The sequence below is a fragment of the Lissotriton vulgaris genome, chromosome 1_1, assembly GCF_964263255.1.
Source record: "Lissotriton vulgaris chromosome 1_1, aLisVul1.2, whole genome shotgun sequence".
In the NCBI taxonomy this organism is placed as follows: domain Eukaryota; kingdom Metazoa; phylum Chordata; class Amphibia; order Caudata; family Salamandridae; genus Lissotriton; species Lissotriton vulgaris.
In genome coordinates, this window is record NC_141685.1 from 1,042,165,482 (window position 1) to 1,042,183,547 (window position 18,066).

Genomic DNA, 18,066 nt, shown 5'->3' on the forward strand with positions numbered 1-18,066 from the left:
ATAAGGGTTGTTTGGACTGATACAAGGTGCCCCCAGAATTGGAGACATCATATATCAGGCCAACTTCTCACAATGATGTAATATGTGAGGTCATAAGCAGTGCCTGGCAAGTGTGCAAGTTATAGTTACTTCAGTTAACGTCAACTGGTGAATTTCATTTTTTTTTTAAAGTTTAAAATGTTATTTTTAACTGATATTATCATCTAAATAAAAATGTCTCTTTAACCGTTTGCTTTTTCAGTGAATATTCAGAGTTTTTTTAATGTAAAGTAAGATTTCATTACCATGCCAATCTATCCCAAAAATGTTCACTGCATGGTCTTTATCTGGGGCTAGGGTCTGGCTTGTTACCAAGTCCTGCACCCAACCCCGCAGGTGCCCAACCTCTGCAGGTGCCCGGCCACCAACCTCGCTCAGCCTGTGGCAGTGTGCGGTTTGGGGCTGGCCGCATAACCCTCCATGGGTGACCTACCCTCACAGACATTAGCTGTAGGGGTTGGGCGCAGGGCCGGGCAAGCAGACACCCCACTATTGCTTCCCAGCCCTCCACAGTTGTGCATCCCCCATCCAACTTTTTTTGAGTCCCAAAGTAATCTTGCAATAATTTTGGGGTATTCCCATGAATTTTTGCCAGGGGGAGGTGCACTGAGTACAAGAGTACAGCGAGTTTGCTGCGTTGTTATTTTTTTTTAAATCCACTTTGACCCATCCCTCTAGGTTTCTCTTATCCCTCTGACCTCTAAAGGACCAGTGTGTCAGTGTACCTCTACCCTGCCCCATTATATATTGTTTTATTTACATTTTCAGGACATGGGGACTGAGTCCCAAAATGGAAGCCTCAACATTTCTTTTCGTGGTGTGGTCAGCCAATCACATTGCTAGGTCTGGCAAGCTAATCGGAAAGCTTCATATGTTGTTTTTTTCCCTCAGTGCACAACTGATAATCCCTCTGTGGTACTGATTAGCTAGATATCTACATTTTAAGCTACGTTTTCTAAAAAAATCTTAACGCATTTCACCAAATAACAAAAAGCACACTTTCTGGGTAAAGCTCTAGTTTTCTGACAAATTTGGTGTAATTCCGTTTAGCCATTTTGGCTGCAAAGTTGCATAAATTACCTGTGGAAAATTGCATGGGGAAAGAGCATTTTGGTACCCTGCCTATTTATCTGAACCCAACCCCTCCATGCCCCCCCCCCAAACTTTCCCACCCACCACTTGATAGATCACCCTGAAACTTTCCAGGAAGAAGCTGGGGTGGATAAACCTTTTTTGTGAAGATTTATTAAACATTGCCAAAATTATCCGCTTAAAAAAAAAATCTATTTCTTAAGGAAACTTGCCCATATACACAAACACCTTGGGTGTCCTTTTATCCATGTAATTTTACAGTAGGCTGGAAATATCCATAAAAGCCTGGATTACATGCAGTGACAGTGAGGTAAAATGTCTGGAAATGTCTGGGATGTTCTTTACGCGATAGAGAGAGATAGAACAATAGAAAAATGTGGGTATATTTTTTAATCCATGTATTAATAGAGTGTATTAGATAGATTGGAAACAGCTAAAATGTTCTTGATTTAATGTGGTGATAAGAAGGGCTGGTAATGTTTGAGGTATTCTTCATTTCATGTAGTAACAGAGCAAGATAAACTGAAAGACATAGTCGGAATATTTTCTTAATTCCAAGTAGTGATACCTTGAGATAGAAGTACGATTTGATTGAACAGAATTGTTTGAATCTCAACTTCATCTGAAATTTCAGATGGAAACTTTGTTTTGAAGGTCACAGATTTTTATGGAGACACATATTGTTCAACTACTATATAGCTCTGGATTTTATGTATACTTAAATCATATGTCATTTTTGTTTGCACACTGCCTCATTGTTCCCTTCTGTAGTTTACTGTTCACTGCTTCATGATTCCGGCAGTAGAACTCTCCTTTCTTGGAAATAATTTTCATCTTGTTTGGTGAAGGACAAAGGCCTGTGATTGTTCCCGGCTTAATCTTGCTGGAGGTTCGGGCCCTAGGGGTTCAATATATTCCAGTACAGTAGTATGTCTGTTTGCTGCACAGGTGAAAGGAAAAATGCCAATTTTGATTAAAGTCTCACTCTGTGGAAATACTTTCTCAAAACAATTTAGAATGTCTCTTTGTGGTTTGCCCTAAATTCGTATATTGGAGGACAATGGTCCTTGGGTTTTCAGACATAGTTAGCATTTTGCTAGGATTTAGCAACGTCTTATCGCAGTCACTGTGTAACATTAACACCCCGAGCAGGGATCATCTGGTTACTCACCTTGCAGTTTGGATTTAAAAAATAACACAGCAGCATTGATATTGAATGACAAAAACTGAAATAGCAATCCACTTTGTCTTAAAGTGTTTTGTAATATAAATATATTTGCATAATTGTTTAAACAAGACACATTTTCGTCATGTAATTTTAAACTATTGCTAGAGTTAAGCCTGTTTACTACTACATCTGATGCTAGATTTGACAAAGTTCTGCATAGATTCCATGTGAAATAATTTAGCACCAGAAATTGAAGATTATTTTCACAATATATTTTGTTTTCACATCACCCACATCTTCTAGATCTATTTCCCAGCATGCAATATTGGTACTTAGAAAAGTTTAATATAGTTTTCAATCATATTATTTTCCAATGAAAAAGTTTAGAGAAACAGAATTGAGAAGTAAGAGGGCACATTTCAACTGAAGGTCTGGTTTAATGCAATTTTACCTTGTAATGAGGGCATTTTAATGTTCACCTTCATAATTATGGAAGGTATTGTTACTGATTTGTAAAGAACATGGTATACTTGCTAAATATATTATAAGTACTTTGACTACCTCAGTGCCTTATTATGTCATATTTTAATTTCAACATCTGTTTTTTGTTCTCTGAGAACATTTAATGTTTTTCGATAAATCTTGATAATTCAAGTTTTAAAAAATCACATTCTCACTTTTCTCGGGTAGGAAAAAAGGATTGAGCAAGCTTAAAGTAGGCTAAGACGGATCCAACTGGAAATAAATTGTGACTTGAAAGTTCTTACTTTTTACTTTGATTAAGATTTTTTTCCATTTAAACAGCTGAAATTAAATAAATTAGGTGAAGAAAGGCTCATACTTCCGGGTAGTTTGCTCATACTATTTCAGAATTTTTTGCCATATATTTGTTTGAATGTCTCCCTTTTTCTGACTGGAGAAGAATTGAGTTTGCTGTAGGCAATGTTTGTTTTAATATCGGGGAAATCAACAGCCAAACAAAGGGCCGCACACTGACCCGTCAGATCAGCCATCAGGCTTTGCTTGATTGCCCTATAGGCCAGTTCGACCCTGGATATGTAGGACATTGTAGAACTGTGCGAGATACACCATGTTGTATTTCGCCTGGCAAATGATCTTGGAAATGTTGATTTCTTATTACTTGGTGTTACTCTAGATAGCTTACAAACTACTGCAGATGGTAAGAATATGATTTGAAAACAACAAACCCAGTTAATGTGAACTGAAAAGGTAGAAATGGGACATTTTGGAGAGAGAAACATTGGTGAAAAAAGAAGTGCTTGTAAATACAGTACCTCATATGACTGCAATCAAGCTTTTAATTCTGTAGTATAGGAGCACCGTTTTTTCAGAGTTAAAACTATAGATTTAAAATAATTTACAGTTTTTTATTAGAAGGTAATGCAATGTATTGCACACCTTTTTCAAAAAGCAATCTATTAATTAATTATATAATTCTGGTATTAAAAGGCTGTGCCAACCATTAAAGGTGAAAGTCCACTTCTTAGAATCTCCCTTTTGCAGCATTTGATCAATATTTCCTTTTTATTCTTTTTTCTGTATTGTTTATTTTTCTTCCTTTGAACATTACAGTCTGTCTCTTTTCGTTATTGCTATGCAAGTTTATTACATTCTTCTTTCAATATCTCTTTCCTCTTATCTCTTTCTTTTGTCTCTCGGATGATTCCCACTTTCCATGTACACCACGTACATTTCTCTTCCGACCTTTAGGTGTACAGTGGACAACAATGTTCACACAGACATTGCCTTTCAAGCGTTTTAGTTCTTTTTAAGCATGCTCGGGAAGTGTTTGCGTCAATCCCTTTTGGCAAATTGTGCCACTGAGCCTCTGTTTTTACACTTTTGTTTGAGAACAGCTGCTGACTGCAACCAGTCCCCTTTTATTCTTGGGGTTCTGTCTCTACCTCTTCTTTTCTCTCGAGTGGGCTCTCCGAGGTCAGCATTTATTTCAATCTATCTGAAGTCAAATGCTTTTTGTGTGTTCGCCTTTTGTTTCTTTGTTCATTATTATTTCATAAACTCAACCAATCTGAGGAAACTGGAGTAAGTAAATTGTGGAAACACGTTTCACACCGTTTTGGCAAAAAATCACTATTGGTGTCTTTGTTTCCTATTATTTTTTCTGATTTCAAGTTCTTTCTCGCTGTATGGGCTTTGTACCTCTTGCAACCATGAGTGATGAAAGGGTGCTTTTTTTGCTCGCCGGGCCATTGTTTTATTTTTTTAATGAATTTAATTACAAAAAGTACAGTGGAGTGCCTTATAATTCATGCCAGTCGGTTTCTTCTGTTATTAGTGTTTTGTGGTTTGGCACGCACATAATTGCTCGATTGTGACATCACTGCCCAACAATAAACAGACTGAGCGGTTGCTGTTCCGAATCCTGCAGCTCTATTGTTCGGGCCATCTGCAATAGCATTTTATTTTTATATATTTTTAATGTGTTTTCCTTGCGTCCTACGTTTCTTGTTTTATTTTTGATGGGAATCCGCCAGTTCTCCCTGCAAACTGATGCTCAGCTGGAGCTGTGAAGTGTTTGTCTGTGATGCTCAAATTATGTCAGTTTATACTAGGAGGTGCGTTTTCTTTTTGTAAATGCTCATACTTAAAGTCGTACATCTGTCTATGAGGTTTGAGTGTTCGCTTACTCGCAGTACTGGTCAAATTGCAAGCATCACTCACACAAGGCCCCGCACACATAACAGCACTGCAACCTAGACATACACAGATGGCCCAGGACAGGCAGCAACCAAATCAAGTATCCTAACGCTCAGATGAAGTTCTTGTACACACACCAGGTACATCTCACGCTACAACCTTCACTCACACAGAGAACAGGGATGACATATAATGCATTATGTATCAACCTGCAAAACACTTATAGAAAGGGAGGCTGCATTACATGCTTCCCCGACACGAGCAGATCAGGTATAGCGTGTTGAGCAACAGTACACATCCACACTCATACAAATGATGCAGATATAACACTGTATGTTTCTCTCACAGAACAGGTACAACAAAACAGCATCGACAGTGCAAGCTTCAGTAATTCAGGCTTAAAGAACCGTATCCGTAGGAAATATCTATTTAATCTTCGCTCCCACACCGCAGGAACAAGCCAGGTTGCAGCACTCTACGACATCGGACCAGAATGCCTCAACTCACGACTGTCCTTCTACACCCCCCCCCCCCGCCAACTACGTTCTTCCAGCCAAGCCCTCGCCACTGTACCTCGCATCAACAAGACCACCATGAGAGGCAGATCCTTCTCATACCTGGCTGCTAAAACATGGAACTCACTCCCCGCGTACCTTCGCCTCACCCAGAACCACCTAGCATTCAGAAAGCAACTTAAAACGTGGATATTTGACAAGTAATCCTCCTCCCCTTTCTAAGCGCCTTGAGACCCTCTGGGTAGGTAGTGCGCTATATAAATTCTCTGACTTGACTTGACTTGACATTCCTCGCTTTTGCGTCTAACATACAACACACGCAAACAACATACAAACACATGTGACAAGCAACCGTACACACTAAACTCTCGCATACTTTACAGGTGCACCACAGACAGCCGCAGTAGAAACAGAAAGGCGCATCACAAGCAGCATTTTCTCAAGTACTTCAGTGGTCCTTGTTTGACTAATTCCCGTCTTCGGCTATAGCTTCCTTCAAAGCTTTGGGTGCAAGTTAAAGCTGCCATAGTAACGTTATACAGAGCCGTGCGATGTGTGTGTGAACTCTGTTTTGTAATGTCTCCTATCATTTCCCCCTTTACTTTTTGCCCCAATGTAGTTTCATGCTCCATTCGTAGCTGTATTTTTCAAAAGTTGGCTTGGTCTCTATACATAACCCTACTTGTGATGTAGTTTTAGGGGGTACTAACATAAGCTGTATCTGAACCTCTGAAAAGCTTTGGGGTTCAGGGCTAGCTCTCATTTATTTCCCAGAATGGCTGAGATTTATTTTATATGCTTTCAAAAATATAATTTCAGTCTGTAAATTGGCTGTTCTCCAAACTCACAACACCGTTCATTTGAAAAACATATTGGCTTTCGCTGAACCCAATGAAAATTCACAGTTATGCTTCAGTAAATTCCAGTTTGTGTCCCAGAATGCTCTTAATTTGAGCCTCAATGTTACACACAATGCGAGCTCTTATGTCATCTTTTTTGGAACTTAGGAAACACTGATGGCGTTTAAGTCAGAGGATCTGATCTCTCTGTTTGGAAGCCACAAACTGCTTAATGTGAGCCACAGAATGCCTCTTATTCGGTCCCCGAAAGACACATCTTTTAGACCCAAATTGACCCAATTTAAGGCCCATAATGCCTTCATTAAAGCCTCAGAATTGTGGCTGCTAGTTTCAGTCACAGAATGTCCCCTATTTTAGGGCCATTACAAATCTGTAATTTGCTCCAGACTGCCTCTTAGTTGAAGTTATATGTCAAAATTTACAAAAATATTGTTCCGCTGTGTGTATATTTTCTATGACTAACAACAATTTGGTGGCATGTTTGTAACAATGTTTAAGAGGTATTTATCTCAGTCAATATTCTGATATTGATATTTTAGTACCACTCCCTAATTTGAACCACTGGACATCAGATGATGATCTGAATGACTCATTTTAGTGCATGATTACTGCTCATCTGTGTCCTAAACCACACCTTTCTTAAGTTTATATTTGATTAAAAAATGCTCGTTTGAGCTCCAACATGTCCCACTTTGCGCTTCTGCGTAATGTACATTCTAATTTAAGTACTCAAAGTTCTCTTGTGCTGAAGGAAAAGGTCTGGTGACATTTGAGCAACACAACAATTTCACTCTGCTTCAGAATCTTTCATTTGAGCCTAAAATGTCTGTTCTGTTAGCTTCAAGCATTTTTCTTATTGCCCTAAGTGCCTCCTTACAACCCAAAACTACATTTCATTTTAGCACTACACTGCTTCTCATTTAAGCCTTCCAATTACTCTAATTACAGCGTTAGCATGTTTTATTTTAAGCCCAAGAATGTCTCTCACGTGAACCCTAGCCAGCCTCACATTTGAACCCAAGACTGTTTATAATGGGAGCCATAAAGTATCACTTATTTCAAGCCAACATGCCTTCCATTTTAGCCATAAAAATCCCTTTTGTTTGGAGCCTCACAGTACATCTGTTTGGGCATTTAATGTCTTCTGTTTGAGCTAAGGAATGCCTCCCACCTGAGCCTCAAAATGTCTCTTGTTTGAACCTTAGAATGTCCTGTTAGATCCATAGAGACCTTCCCTCTTAGCCACAAAATGCATACTCACATTTGAGTCACAGAATACCTCTCATTCGAGCCCTACAATATCTCCATTAGAGCCCTGGTATAAATCCTATTTAAATATGCAAATGTATTTCATTTGAACTCTAGAATGTTTATCTGAACTCCAGATTGTCTCCTAAATGAACTCTGGAATGTCTTTGATTTGAGCCTAAAAATACCTCTGGTTTGAAGCCTAGAACGTCTTTTTGTTTAGCTCCAAGATACTTAGGGGAGAGGTGTGGCACCGCGGCCAGGGTGACTGACTCCGGAATCTGGGGATCACGGTTCGATCCCCAGGGCCGGCGGCAGATTAGCCCAGCACCATGTGACTCTGGGCAAAAGCTTGTTTAATCTTCCCGACGGCCCCCAGCGCCTAGAGACCCTTGCGGGTGATTGTGCGCTTTACAAATGTGGATTATTATTATTATATTATTATCAGAGCCCCAGAATGTCATGTCACTTATGTGAGCCCCACAATGCCCTATTTAAGCTATGGAAAGTTTCGAATTTGAGCACTTATTTGTTTTAGCTTGTTTCCCACGAGCCATCATATTCTTCCCAATTCCGATTTGGAAGGGTTGGACTACTGGCCTTACAATGTCTTTAGTTTTAGCCATAGAATCCCTCCTGTTTCAGCCCTAAAAACCTTTAGCGTCAGCAGTGAAATACCTTAAATTGAATATGTATAATACCCCTAATTGGAGCCTTAGAATGGTTCTAATTTAAGTATTAGAATCTCTGCAGTTTCAGGCCTCAAATGCCTCTTTTTTCACCTCTCGGATACACATATTTCAGTCTTAGAAAGACCCTAATTTCCATCTGATAAAGCCTTCTTTTTCAGCCGTAGATTATCTCCAAATTTTGTCCTAGAATATTTTCCCCTTGCAGACCTAGAAGTTCTCCTATTTAAACTCACGAATGCCTCTCATTGGAGATCTAAACTGTCTCTAACGCCTTTCCTAGAATGTCTCATTTCATCAAGTAAATATTTTGCTATTGAAAATTTGCCAAGTGAAACAGCTAAACAAGTAACTCAATTGTGTTATGTGTCAGCCATTTTGTGGAAGTGCTACAGTAATGCAGTAGAATGCCCTATAGAGTGTTACCTAGCTCCTTAGCAAGTAGTATGATGCTTCTCTGTCACTGGTTGCCCGTGTAATGTCAGCCAGATTGCTCTGATTTGTTAGTAAGCACGGCTCACTTGCATCATTTTTTTTAATCAAAAGAAGTTCTCTTGTTTTGAGTTTGAGACCCCAGTGAAATGCTTGGTAGTCTCTTGGTCCTTTCCACATTGGACATAGGAGCACCACCCTGTTAAACTGTCTAGAAGAGCACTGACCAGTAATGCATTTCTATCAACTGGGCATGCCAGCTGCTAATTGCTATGTTCAAGCACTTCTTTTAAAGAGAGCATCTTTGGGCAAGTGCTTTAGTGTCCTGCACCCAACTGTTAATGATCAAAGTACGAAGTTTGAACAAATCCAACGTATGGGCTGTTTTTTGACTGTCTGTAGTACTGATACAGACCAGCATATACCAAGCTCTTCAAAGGACCAACACTATTAAGGCTTTTTATCTGTTAGGTTGTTATTGTTCAGTCCTTCCCTGTAATCTTTGGCAGCAAAGTTATCCAATCATAATCGAGTGATGCATCCGATGTGTGAGGGAATTGTTACTTTTAACTTCATCTGACTGGCCCTTTGAAAGGAATATTGCATGTTTTTAGTTAGCAGTGAGATAATTAATGCTCTCTAACAAATGAAAAAACATTCTTACTGAATGTGTGAGAGATAATTGAGCCTTTTCCCTGTCAGAGCAGGACACTGCCCTTTCTAGGCACTTCAAAGCCAACCTCAGGCCCATGGGCCGCCCTCCTGGTTTCATTAAATATGCAAAACACATCTTTATGTTTTCTTCATTGATCAAAATGTTCAAAGGAAATGTGAAAGGGAAACAACAGATGCCAATTTTTTAGGATTATGTATTTGTTGTGTCAGTTCTAGCTTGCGTTAAGGTGGTACTTTTATCTACCTTCGGGAAGATCCTGAGCTTTGCTTCTCTTGCTTTTGCAGTACTTGATTTCACCTACATTTGACACGAGGCTGATCATTCACGAAGGCATGCTTGGACAGGTAAGGTCCTGTGAAGATTATAGGGGAGTTACATCCACTTCTAGTTCTCTATACCAAGGTGCCTGTTTACCTCAGAACAAATAGGGGTATGATCTGTGTGGTGTGCTGCTGCCTCTGTGCACCCAAAGCCAGTTGGTGTTGTCTTACATTCTACAACCTAAGATTTTTGATGGACGAGTGCCTTCTTGCTGTTTCATAATACTTTTGATACACCACATACATCCCCCAATTGCAGTGAGTGTGTGAAGCCACTAACGCTGCTTGTCATTGTAGAATACCAAGATGGCTGCCTTCACGACGTTTTTTGTGATGGGTGCAAATGTATCAGAGGGTTGACTGCAACATAACTTGTGCTGGGAATTTGTGGTCCTCTAGAACTCTGATTAGAAGGATGATGAGCCTTAATTCAAATCCAAGATTATCTCGTAAAGGTTCTTTATTTAAAAAACAAAGAATGAAGGGAAGACATTGCTGTGCTTCAAGTGTTACCATACCTTTTCCTTTGCTCGAATTGCGTAGTGTTCAGCCAGGGTGAGTGATGAAGTGCGTGGTGATGAATAGAATGCTGAATGCTTAGTGATGTCATAGAATGCATGAGTGCCTGGTGATGTGCTGAGTGTTAGTTGGCGCCTGTAGGTTGAGCAGCAGGGAGGCTGCTCCTTGTAGGACTAGCTTTTATCATCTACCTTCTTACCTACTTACCGGGAACTTATCTTGTAACTGAGTTATAATAAACTCATCTTCTACAAACCTAGCCTGCTCTACGACTACATGGACTTCATTTACCCATTACAACAGACATCCTGAACTGTTCTTCTGTTTATGACACTTTTTCTAAAAAACAGTCTATTCAACTTCTAAAGTTCCACTCCTGGCTTTGTCTCTTGACACAACATGCTGCTGCAATATGTGTACATTTCTATTTTGTATTAATTTCTTATTCATTTATTTTTTATTCAGATAGCCCTGCTGTAGCTCCTCATCACCATATCCTTCACGCTTTACATATTTGTGTATGGGCTTCTCACTCCATATGATTTCTGATGCAGTACTGCACTAGCTTTCTTCTGGGCAGTGTCTAATCTGAGTTTATGGTTCAGGAGATGTGGCCACACTATAATCGCTTCATTCAGTTATTAACACAATACTCAATGTTTATTTTTACAGCTGACAAATCTTCCTTTACCCTTATTCTAAACATTAAAAGTAGCCATCTAGTGAATGACGTGACCATACATCTCAAAACCTTGGCTGACGTCATCAAATAAATCAACATTGTAGAAGGCGTATTGTTGGGGATTTTTATGGATGCAGGACTGGCTAAAGAGATCTGTTTTTATCTACCATTGTTGGCCCCTCTTAACGATCCTCTGACCACTGTGAAATTTTCCAAAATTATCCTAATCATTTCACTCTTTTTTGGGGGGTTTTAAATGTTGGTAGGTCTTAATATATTCTACAAACAACCACACCCCTTCCTCTTCTATGTCACTGATAAATGCATTTGGATGATGGACCTTGTGGCTGTACGTTGGGGTACACATCTTCTGTCCAGAAAGGACCAGATTGGTCTCTTGCTTTTACTCCAAATCGTACTGGAGCTAGCAGTTGCAAAGGCAATACAGGATTTTCTTCCTAGTGATCCGATACTCTATGCAAAGTTATTTTGATGAAGGGCGTGGTTGTGTTTTTCTTGATGCTCCCAGGATCTAGGAGCTTGAAATAGCACATGCTAATGGTTGTGGGCCACCTAATTGTCTAATGGCTAGGAGGAAAACAGTCACAAATACTCTCTTTATTGACAGGCCAGATAAAATTAATTTCTAATGCGCTCCTTTTGAGACAGAAATGTGTCTTGCATAGCTCTGGAGTGTGCACCACTGCTCGGTGTTATACCACTAGAAAAGTCACTCTTTACCACCAGATACTTGATTTTTTTGTCTCAGTCAACACAACAATCATGGATGTTTACTGAGGGCCTCTATGTAAGGACATAAGATCCCACATATTTGACTCCGATTTCAGAAGAGGTATGCAAACTGAACTTCTGCGAAAATGTCTTCTCACTGAGCTTAAAGGGGCTAGCAGTTTTAACAGCAAATGGCAAAGTAAGCGATTTTGGCACTGTGTGCCTATCACTTCCATAGGAGATAAGCCTACTCACCTCTTCTGGAAAAGATCTGTTCAGTCCCACGTAGATGGGTCCATTGCACCGTGTGTGAGGGGCATGGCTGGAGAGTGCACGTTTGCACTGCATGCAAGATGTGTATTGTGCTTTTCTGAATGGGAACAGGAGTCTGTCTTGGAACTCCTGTACTTGAATAAAGCACAAGATGGAGGCAGCCTGCTTATGTTCTTTTCTAGGTTGAATGAAGATTTGAAACACACCTGCCTCGACTTTGAAGGGAAGTGAGGGGTGATTCACCTTTGATGTGCAAAGGATACAGCCCCTGCCCCCCCCCCCCTGCTTACCCTCAGTGTCACGGCTGATATGTATGTGTAAATGACACTGAGAATGCCTCCCCCTCCTGTGTACCTTGTTTACCACCTTCTGTTAAGGCATATGCAACTCCACCCCTCTCCCTTCTCATTAGACAAGGTAAACACTTAGGATAGAGCATCCTTTGTGAAACTGTCCCAACCCCATAAACCAGAGACAACCCAGAACAGAGAGGGGCTTTGGAAATCCCATCTGCCACCTAAGGATACATACTGGGCAGAAATCCCAAGTTAGTGTTGCAACGATTTCTCACTGATATTGTCCAGATTCAACCCAGCAGTGTGAAGTAGAATATTTTTGAGTTCCAAAGATAGTGTATTTGGCAGCCAGCTGCCCTGCCAGGTTTGATACAAACCCCTGTTGTTGAAGAAATTCTTAGCAAGAACAGCTGAAGACTGTCTGGAGAAGGAGGAGCTACGTTCCAAATATAGGAGATTACTGGACTGCATCCTCCAAGCGAGTTCTTGTCTTTACTTTTAAGGATGTTGGACCCTGACATTGCCGTAAGTGCTGACCTGCCTTGAGAGACTAACTTGCAGGAAGTAGGGTGACAGTCCCCAGCAGTTGGACGCTATCTAGAAGAGTAAACTACTTTTGTGGTAGAAGGGCAAATAACTACTTACGATGTGAGGCGTTGTGGGGGGGCGGGGTCAGACATACAAGGAGCTGTTGTGAGCTATCTCCAACCTTGAGCTTTTAGGGTATGCCCTTGGCTGCTCCCAAAAGGGCCTTGGGCTTACTCTGTCCTCCCTGTTGCAGTTGAAGTGATTGGTGAGGTTCTAAGCTTTCAGACCTTTCAAACTCTTATAAAACTGCCCAGCAGTCAGGGCACGAGTAGGGGGTACACGCGGGTGGACAATGTCCACCCTGCCAAGAAGTTGGGCCCCACTAAATAAAGGTGCTGAATTCGTCCCGGTGTAATTTCCAAACACCGCGACACTTTCAGCAGCGCCTGCACGTTGTCTGATTTCCATCTGCTACAACGTGCAAGTGGGGAAGGGGCTTTCTCTTTTTTGACTCCTGTTGGGCCCATAACAATGGCCGAATTTGAGGGGTCATCAGGCCTCCATTTGTTTGAGTCTTCTGACTGGGAGCAGTCAGGAGCCTCACACCTAGAAGCAAATGCAGCAGAGGGGAACCAACTTTTAGCTCTTACTTAAGAGAGGCAGTTTTTCACTTTGGTCAGGCTCTGTTTACTAGATATGCATGCACTGTAAGAATGTCAGGCGTGTCGGTCTCTCCCAATATTTACACAAAATAAATGTAATTTATATAGCGCTTACTACCCCTGAGGAGGCGTTAAAATAATTTAAGTACCATTATTTTTTCTTGTATAATGTTACTCATCCCAAATCAGAGTGTCAGTGCGCTTTACATCACACGTACACATTAAAGTTGTGGCTTGTGATGCCACTTCCTATGATGTCAATTTCTGTGATGCCACATGTAATGTAATGCACTGTGATGTCATGTAAGTGTGGGTGTACTTGTAAAGCACACTGCGACTCCATGGAGTATCCTGGCGCTGAAGACCACTGGGGAACCCGTCCTGGTTTTCCCTGTGAGATGGTCCCTTTCTGGGTATCTCGAAGGTGAAACCAGGCATTCCCAGCATCTGTGGGGTGCTGTTGTAGAGGTGAGGCAAGCTTAATGCCCAGATTTGCCGAGTGTGTTCCCTGGTTAGAGTAAGCACCAAGGTGAGCATTATTGAGTCCGTTTTGACCCTGGTCCACAACCCTGCCGCGTTGGGAATTGAACCCTGGTCCCAGGCCGTTCTCTGCTTACGGGTCTGCCGCCTCTAACCAGTGAGCCACACCACTCCACTCATGTGCGATGATGACACGCGTAGTGATGTCACTTGCATACTGCCTAACTAGGTTAGGTCCCTTTGGGAGAATAGAGTCTGCTTCCTATGGTTACCCCCTCTTTTTGCTGTGTTTCACTGTTTTTTCGACTTTAGTTTGGCTGTGACCCTGCTAACCAGGACCACAGCTTAGCTGTTCTCTCTCTAAATTGATCGCATGTACTTTATGTACATACTAGATAGTTTACTGAGTTACCTTGTGAGCCCCTAGTATATGGTACCTTAGGTACCAAGGGCATAGGTACCGCAGAGGTCTACCAGGGGCTGAAGCATGTATTATGCCACCCCTTGAAAGCCTTCCAAAATGGCACCACAGGTCTGCACTTGCAGCCTGGGTAAGGTAGTGTAAGCACCCCTTACTGAGTTATAGTATACATATATATATATATATATATATATATATATATATATAGAGAGAGAGAGAGGGAGAGAGAGAGAGAGAGAGAGAGAGAGAGAGAGAGAGAGAGAGAGAGAGAGAGAGAGAGAGAGAGAGAGAGAGAGAGAGAGAGAGAGAGAGAGAGAGACACACATATTAACCTATAAGTCACTTCTTTGGCAGGCCTTGACAATCCTGAAGGCAGGGTGCTTGGTTTTGTGTGAGAGGGTGCCCTAGCATGAGCTGACCCCTCTGCAGCTTTCGAAAATCCTTCCTTATAGCTGTTCTTTGATATAGCCATACCATATACTCTTAAGTGCATTGTAATCCTTGCGGTTAATGCTAACTTTGGTTTGGCTTTATCAAAACATGTTGTGTTTGGTGTCAAACACTTTGGAATACTACCCCCGGCCATTTCTGGTGGCGGGGCAGCATTCCAACCTTCTAGAGGAAGAAGACATTTACACACTAGTATACCCGGTTAAAGTTTTACAGAGCCTCAGCATCACAAAATGGATGCTGCTGCCACAGACACAAGTCTGACCTCCAGCTGCTGGACGAAACTCCGGCAGGGGAGGCCTGGACAATAGGTTTCCTGTTCAGGGAGGTGTCAGCACCTCCCAAGACAGGCTTTAGTGTATTGGGGCAGGGTGGGTTGCATTCAATGAATGCTTTTGATACACTGCTTTGGGCACACAAGGTGCTCCATGCATTTCCCAGTTCAAACCGGTTGCTGGGGCACTCAGCCCCAGCTCTGGCACAAAACTGGACAAAGGAGAAGGGGTGTAACTACCCCCTCCCAGGTCCTCCCATAGGTGGGACCCTAGAGTTAGTCCATCCCCTAAACTTGGTATAAGTATAGGAACCCAGTCCCTAGGACTTTAGATTACCCTGGACGAAACTCTGAAGACGAAATCCTGGACCTTCGACATTACATATCAACTGGAAGACGGAAGAAATCTCCCTTGGGGTAAAGGAGTGCCCTCCCTGTTCAAACAGGCACCTAAGAGCATCTTGCCGGTCTGCCTTTTTGAGTCTCCCTGCTGGATCCTGAAGAATCTGCGACACAGGATACGGACTTCCAGACATCTCTGAGGCCGACACGAAATTCCAGCAAAGCTGAGACCCGCAGCCGTCACGAGAGACGTGGGACAGGGAACTCCTGGACATCCTGCAATTTTGCAACTGTACCTACTTCCCGAAGTTTCCCGAAGTTGTGCATTGGGCTATTTGTTGCCCTTGCCCTGAGCCCCTTTTGCACCAAAGCTGAGAGGCCTGCACTCCACGAGTCCCCTTTCTTCAACCTCAGCTCCAGGCTCATACGCGATCCCTAGTCCATTGGCTAGTGGGTCCCCACGAAGGACAATCCTTTGTTTCTTGGGCTTTCCTGGTTGCTCCAGACGAGCCCTGACTCCCCTCCAAAGGGTGAGTCCCTCAGACCTGGCTGGTCTGCACCAAAGCCAATCTTGTCTTCTTGCATGGGTTATGGTTGCCAAGGCTTCTTGGGTCCAATCCGGATACCGACGCTGCAGCACTCGACATCCTTCGTGGGACAGCTCGAATCCAGCTGCTGGTCGTCGTCGACGCATCCTGGACCTCATGGCTGAAGAGTCAAGCTTCACCTACTTCACTTGAAAGCACCCGACATCGGTTGGCATCTTCCTGTCGCCATCCTGGTCACTGGCGAGTGATCCAGACTCTGTCCCCTCTGCTTTCAGGTTCTTCAGATCTCCGATCCACCCTTGGATCCACCCGGACACTTTTCCTCTGTTCGCCTGCAGCACTTCTTCGCAGCTCTCTATTGAAATCGACGAAGAAACCAGACACCAAAAGACACTTATGCACCCGGCTTCCCTGGGGGAGGTAAGACGAGTACTCCGGTGTCTAAGTCTAAAGGGGTTCCATCTTAGTTCACTCCGAAGTGTCCTTACTATTTAAAATTGTAACTTGCTTTTCCTCCATAGAAGTCAATGGTGATTCTCCTAGGTGGGTCTCCTTCGTCCTTACCTTGGGTGGTTCCTGGTTGCCTCAGCAGTTCTGCAGGCCCTAGGCCTCACTTCTATCCCTCACATAGTTCTTAAACCACTATTTTAGTATCTGGTTTGTGAGGCCCCTAGGGCATAACATATAGTGTGCTATTTATTGTGTGCTATTTAAAGTTCTTGTATTGTACTTTGGCCTCTAGCCTCATAAAGAGACTAGAGGGGTTGTGTTTAGGATAAATACATATATATTTGATATATACCTTGTGTGGTGTACTTTCATTTGATCATTCAAGAGATTATAGAATGGTAAATCAAGCTGCTTTACATTACTTCAAGTCTTAGCCTGAAGGCTGCTCTCCACAACTACCACTAGGATAGCTTTCTATAAAGGTTGTCTTAAACCTACCATCAATAAGGGTTGTTTGGACGGTGCAAGGTGCCCACTAGAATAGTGGACACCATATGCCAGGCCAACTTCTCACAGTCCCCCCACCCGCTTCTTTTTTTTAGGACTTGTGCCCTGCCAACAATTATGGTGATATTTGGATGTAAAGCCTTGCTTCTTGGGAGCCTTTATGTGCCTGCTTGTGACCAGTGTTTCAAGAAAGATGTTATCTTCTTACATGCCCGGTGTGCACATAAACCGACAAAATTGCTAGGCTGTGAATGATTGTGAAACACCATTTAATAAACCCCTTTATTAAATACAAAAGACAGATTTTTTTTGCTTATGGAAAACCCTATGCCTAAATCTGTGTACTGGGTTGGGTTACTGTGAAAATGTGTTGTTAAAGCGAATAGGCAGTGGCTTATTGATTATAAAATCCCAAGATCACAGATAATAGGCTGGAGTTATTTATTGTGAAAAACCTGTTTTACTTTGTGTGTGATTTCTCTATGTTCATTTCATGGGTAGTTAGCTGTGTGTACAATAACGTATTTTTTTCTTTTTTAAAGTAAAGATACTGGCTGGGCTAAATGTGTTATAAAGTGTTGCCGTCTCTGCTGACCCCACAGCCTCTCCCTCTCTAAGCCCGGACAGCTCTGCCTCATTATCCTGAGGGTCAAGCGATAAAGGATACTTGGTGCTCAGTTTTCCATCAAGCGTTAAGGTGGCTTCAGGGCACCAGAGTTTAAAAAAAACGTCAATTGAAACATTTCAAGTTCAGTAACCCCTGGCTGCCCTGGGGCTCCGAAACAGTTCTCAGTACAAATTCTACTGGAGCTCAGACGCTATCCAGCTCCAGTGACGAGTACTGGCTTTCTCTTGAGTCTAGACAGTCCTTTGAAGAGTAGCAAGCTTATTACGTGCATAAGTGTTCCAACTTCCAAGTGCCTTCCATGTGTCGAAAATCGCAAGCTGCCCTGTGCCTTCCAAACTGGGTACACATTATGTTCCTGCCCTGCTGTACATGCCTCGGATTGGGGCCTTCCCCTGTGAAGAAAAAGAGGCTCGAGCCCGGCCGGCCAGTCCTCCTGAGGCGAGCTGCGTGCATAAATGTTAGACTGTGGCGCTGTCGCGAAAATAGGAACTGCTCACTGGGGGTTGGCTAAACCGATTTCACCAACGCCGGCGCCACTGCCCCCGAATTACCCACG

At 42.3% G+C, this 18,066-nt stretch overlaps 1 protein-coding gene across 27 annotated transcripts in view; it reads left to right on the forward strand.

The window, feature by feature from the left end:
* The window catches only part of NFIX (nuclear factor I X), a 1,679,708-nt gene that overhangs the window by 748,222 nt on the left and 913,420 nt on the right, over positions 1-18,066 (forward strand). For 3 of the 27 annotated variants that reach the window (XM_086962500.1, XM_086962353.1, XM_086962465.1), the window contains exon 1: positions 9,688-9,742. The exons of 23 other annotated variants lie outside the window; for them this stretch is intronic. In XM_086962500.1, coding sequence (XP_086818626.1) covers positions 9,731-9,742 — 12 coding nt within the window. In that variant the 5' untranslated portion in view covers positions 9,688-9,730. Of the gene's footprint in view, positions 1-9,687; positions 9,743-18,066 lie in introns of those variants that run through there. One more of the 27 variants, XM_086962284.1, reaches the window with a different exon arrangement.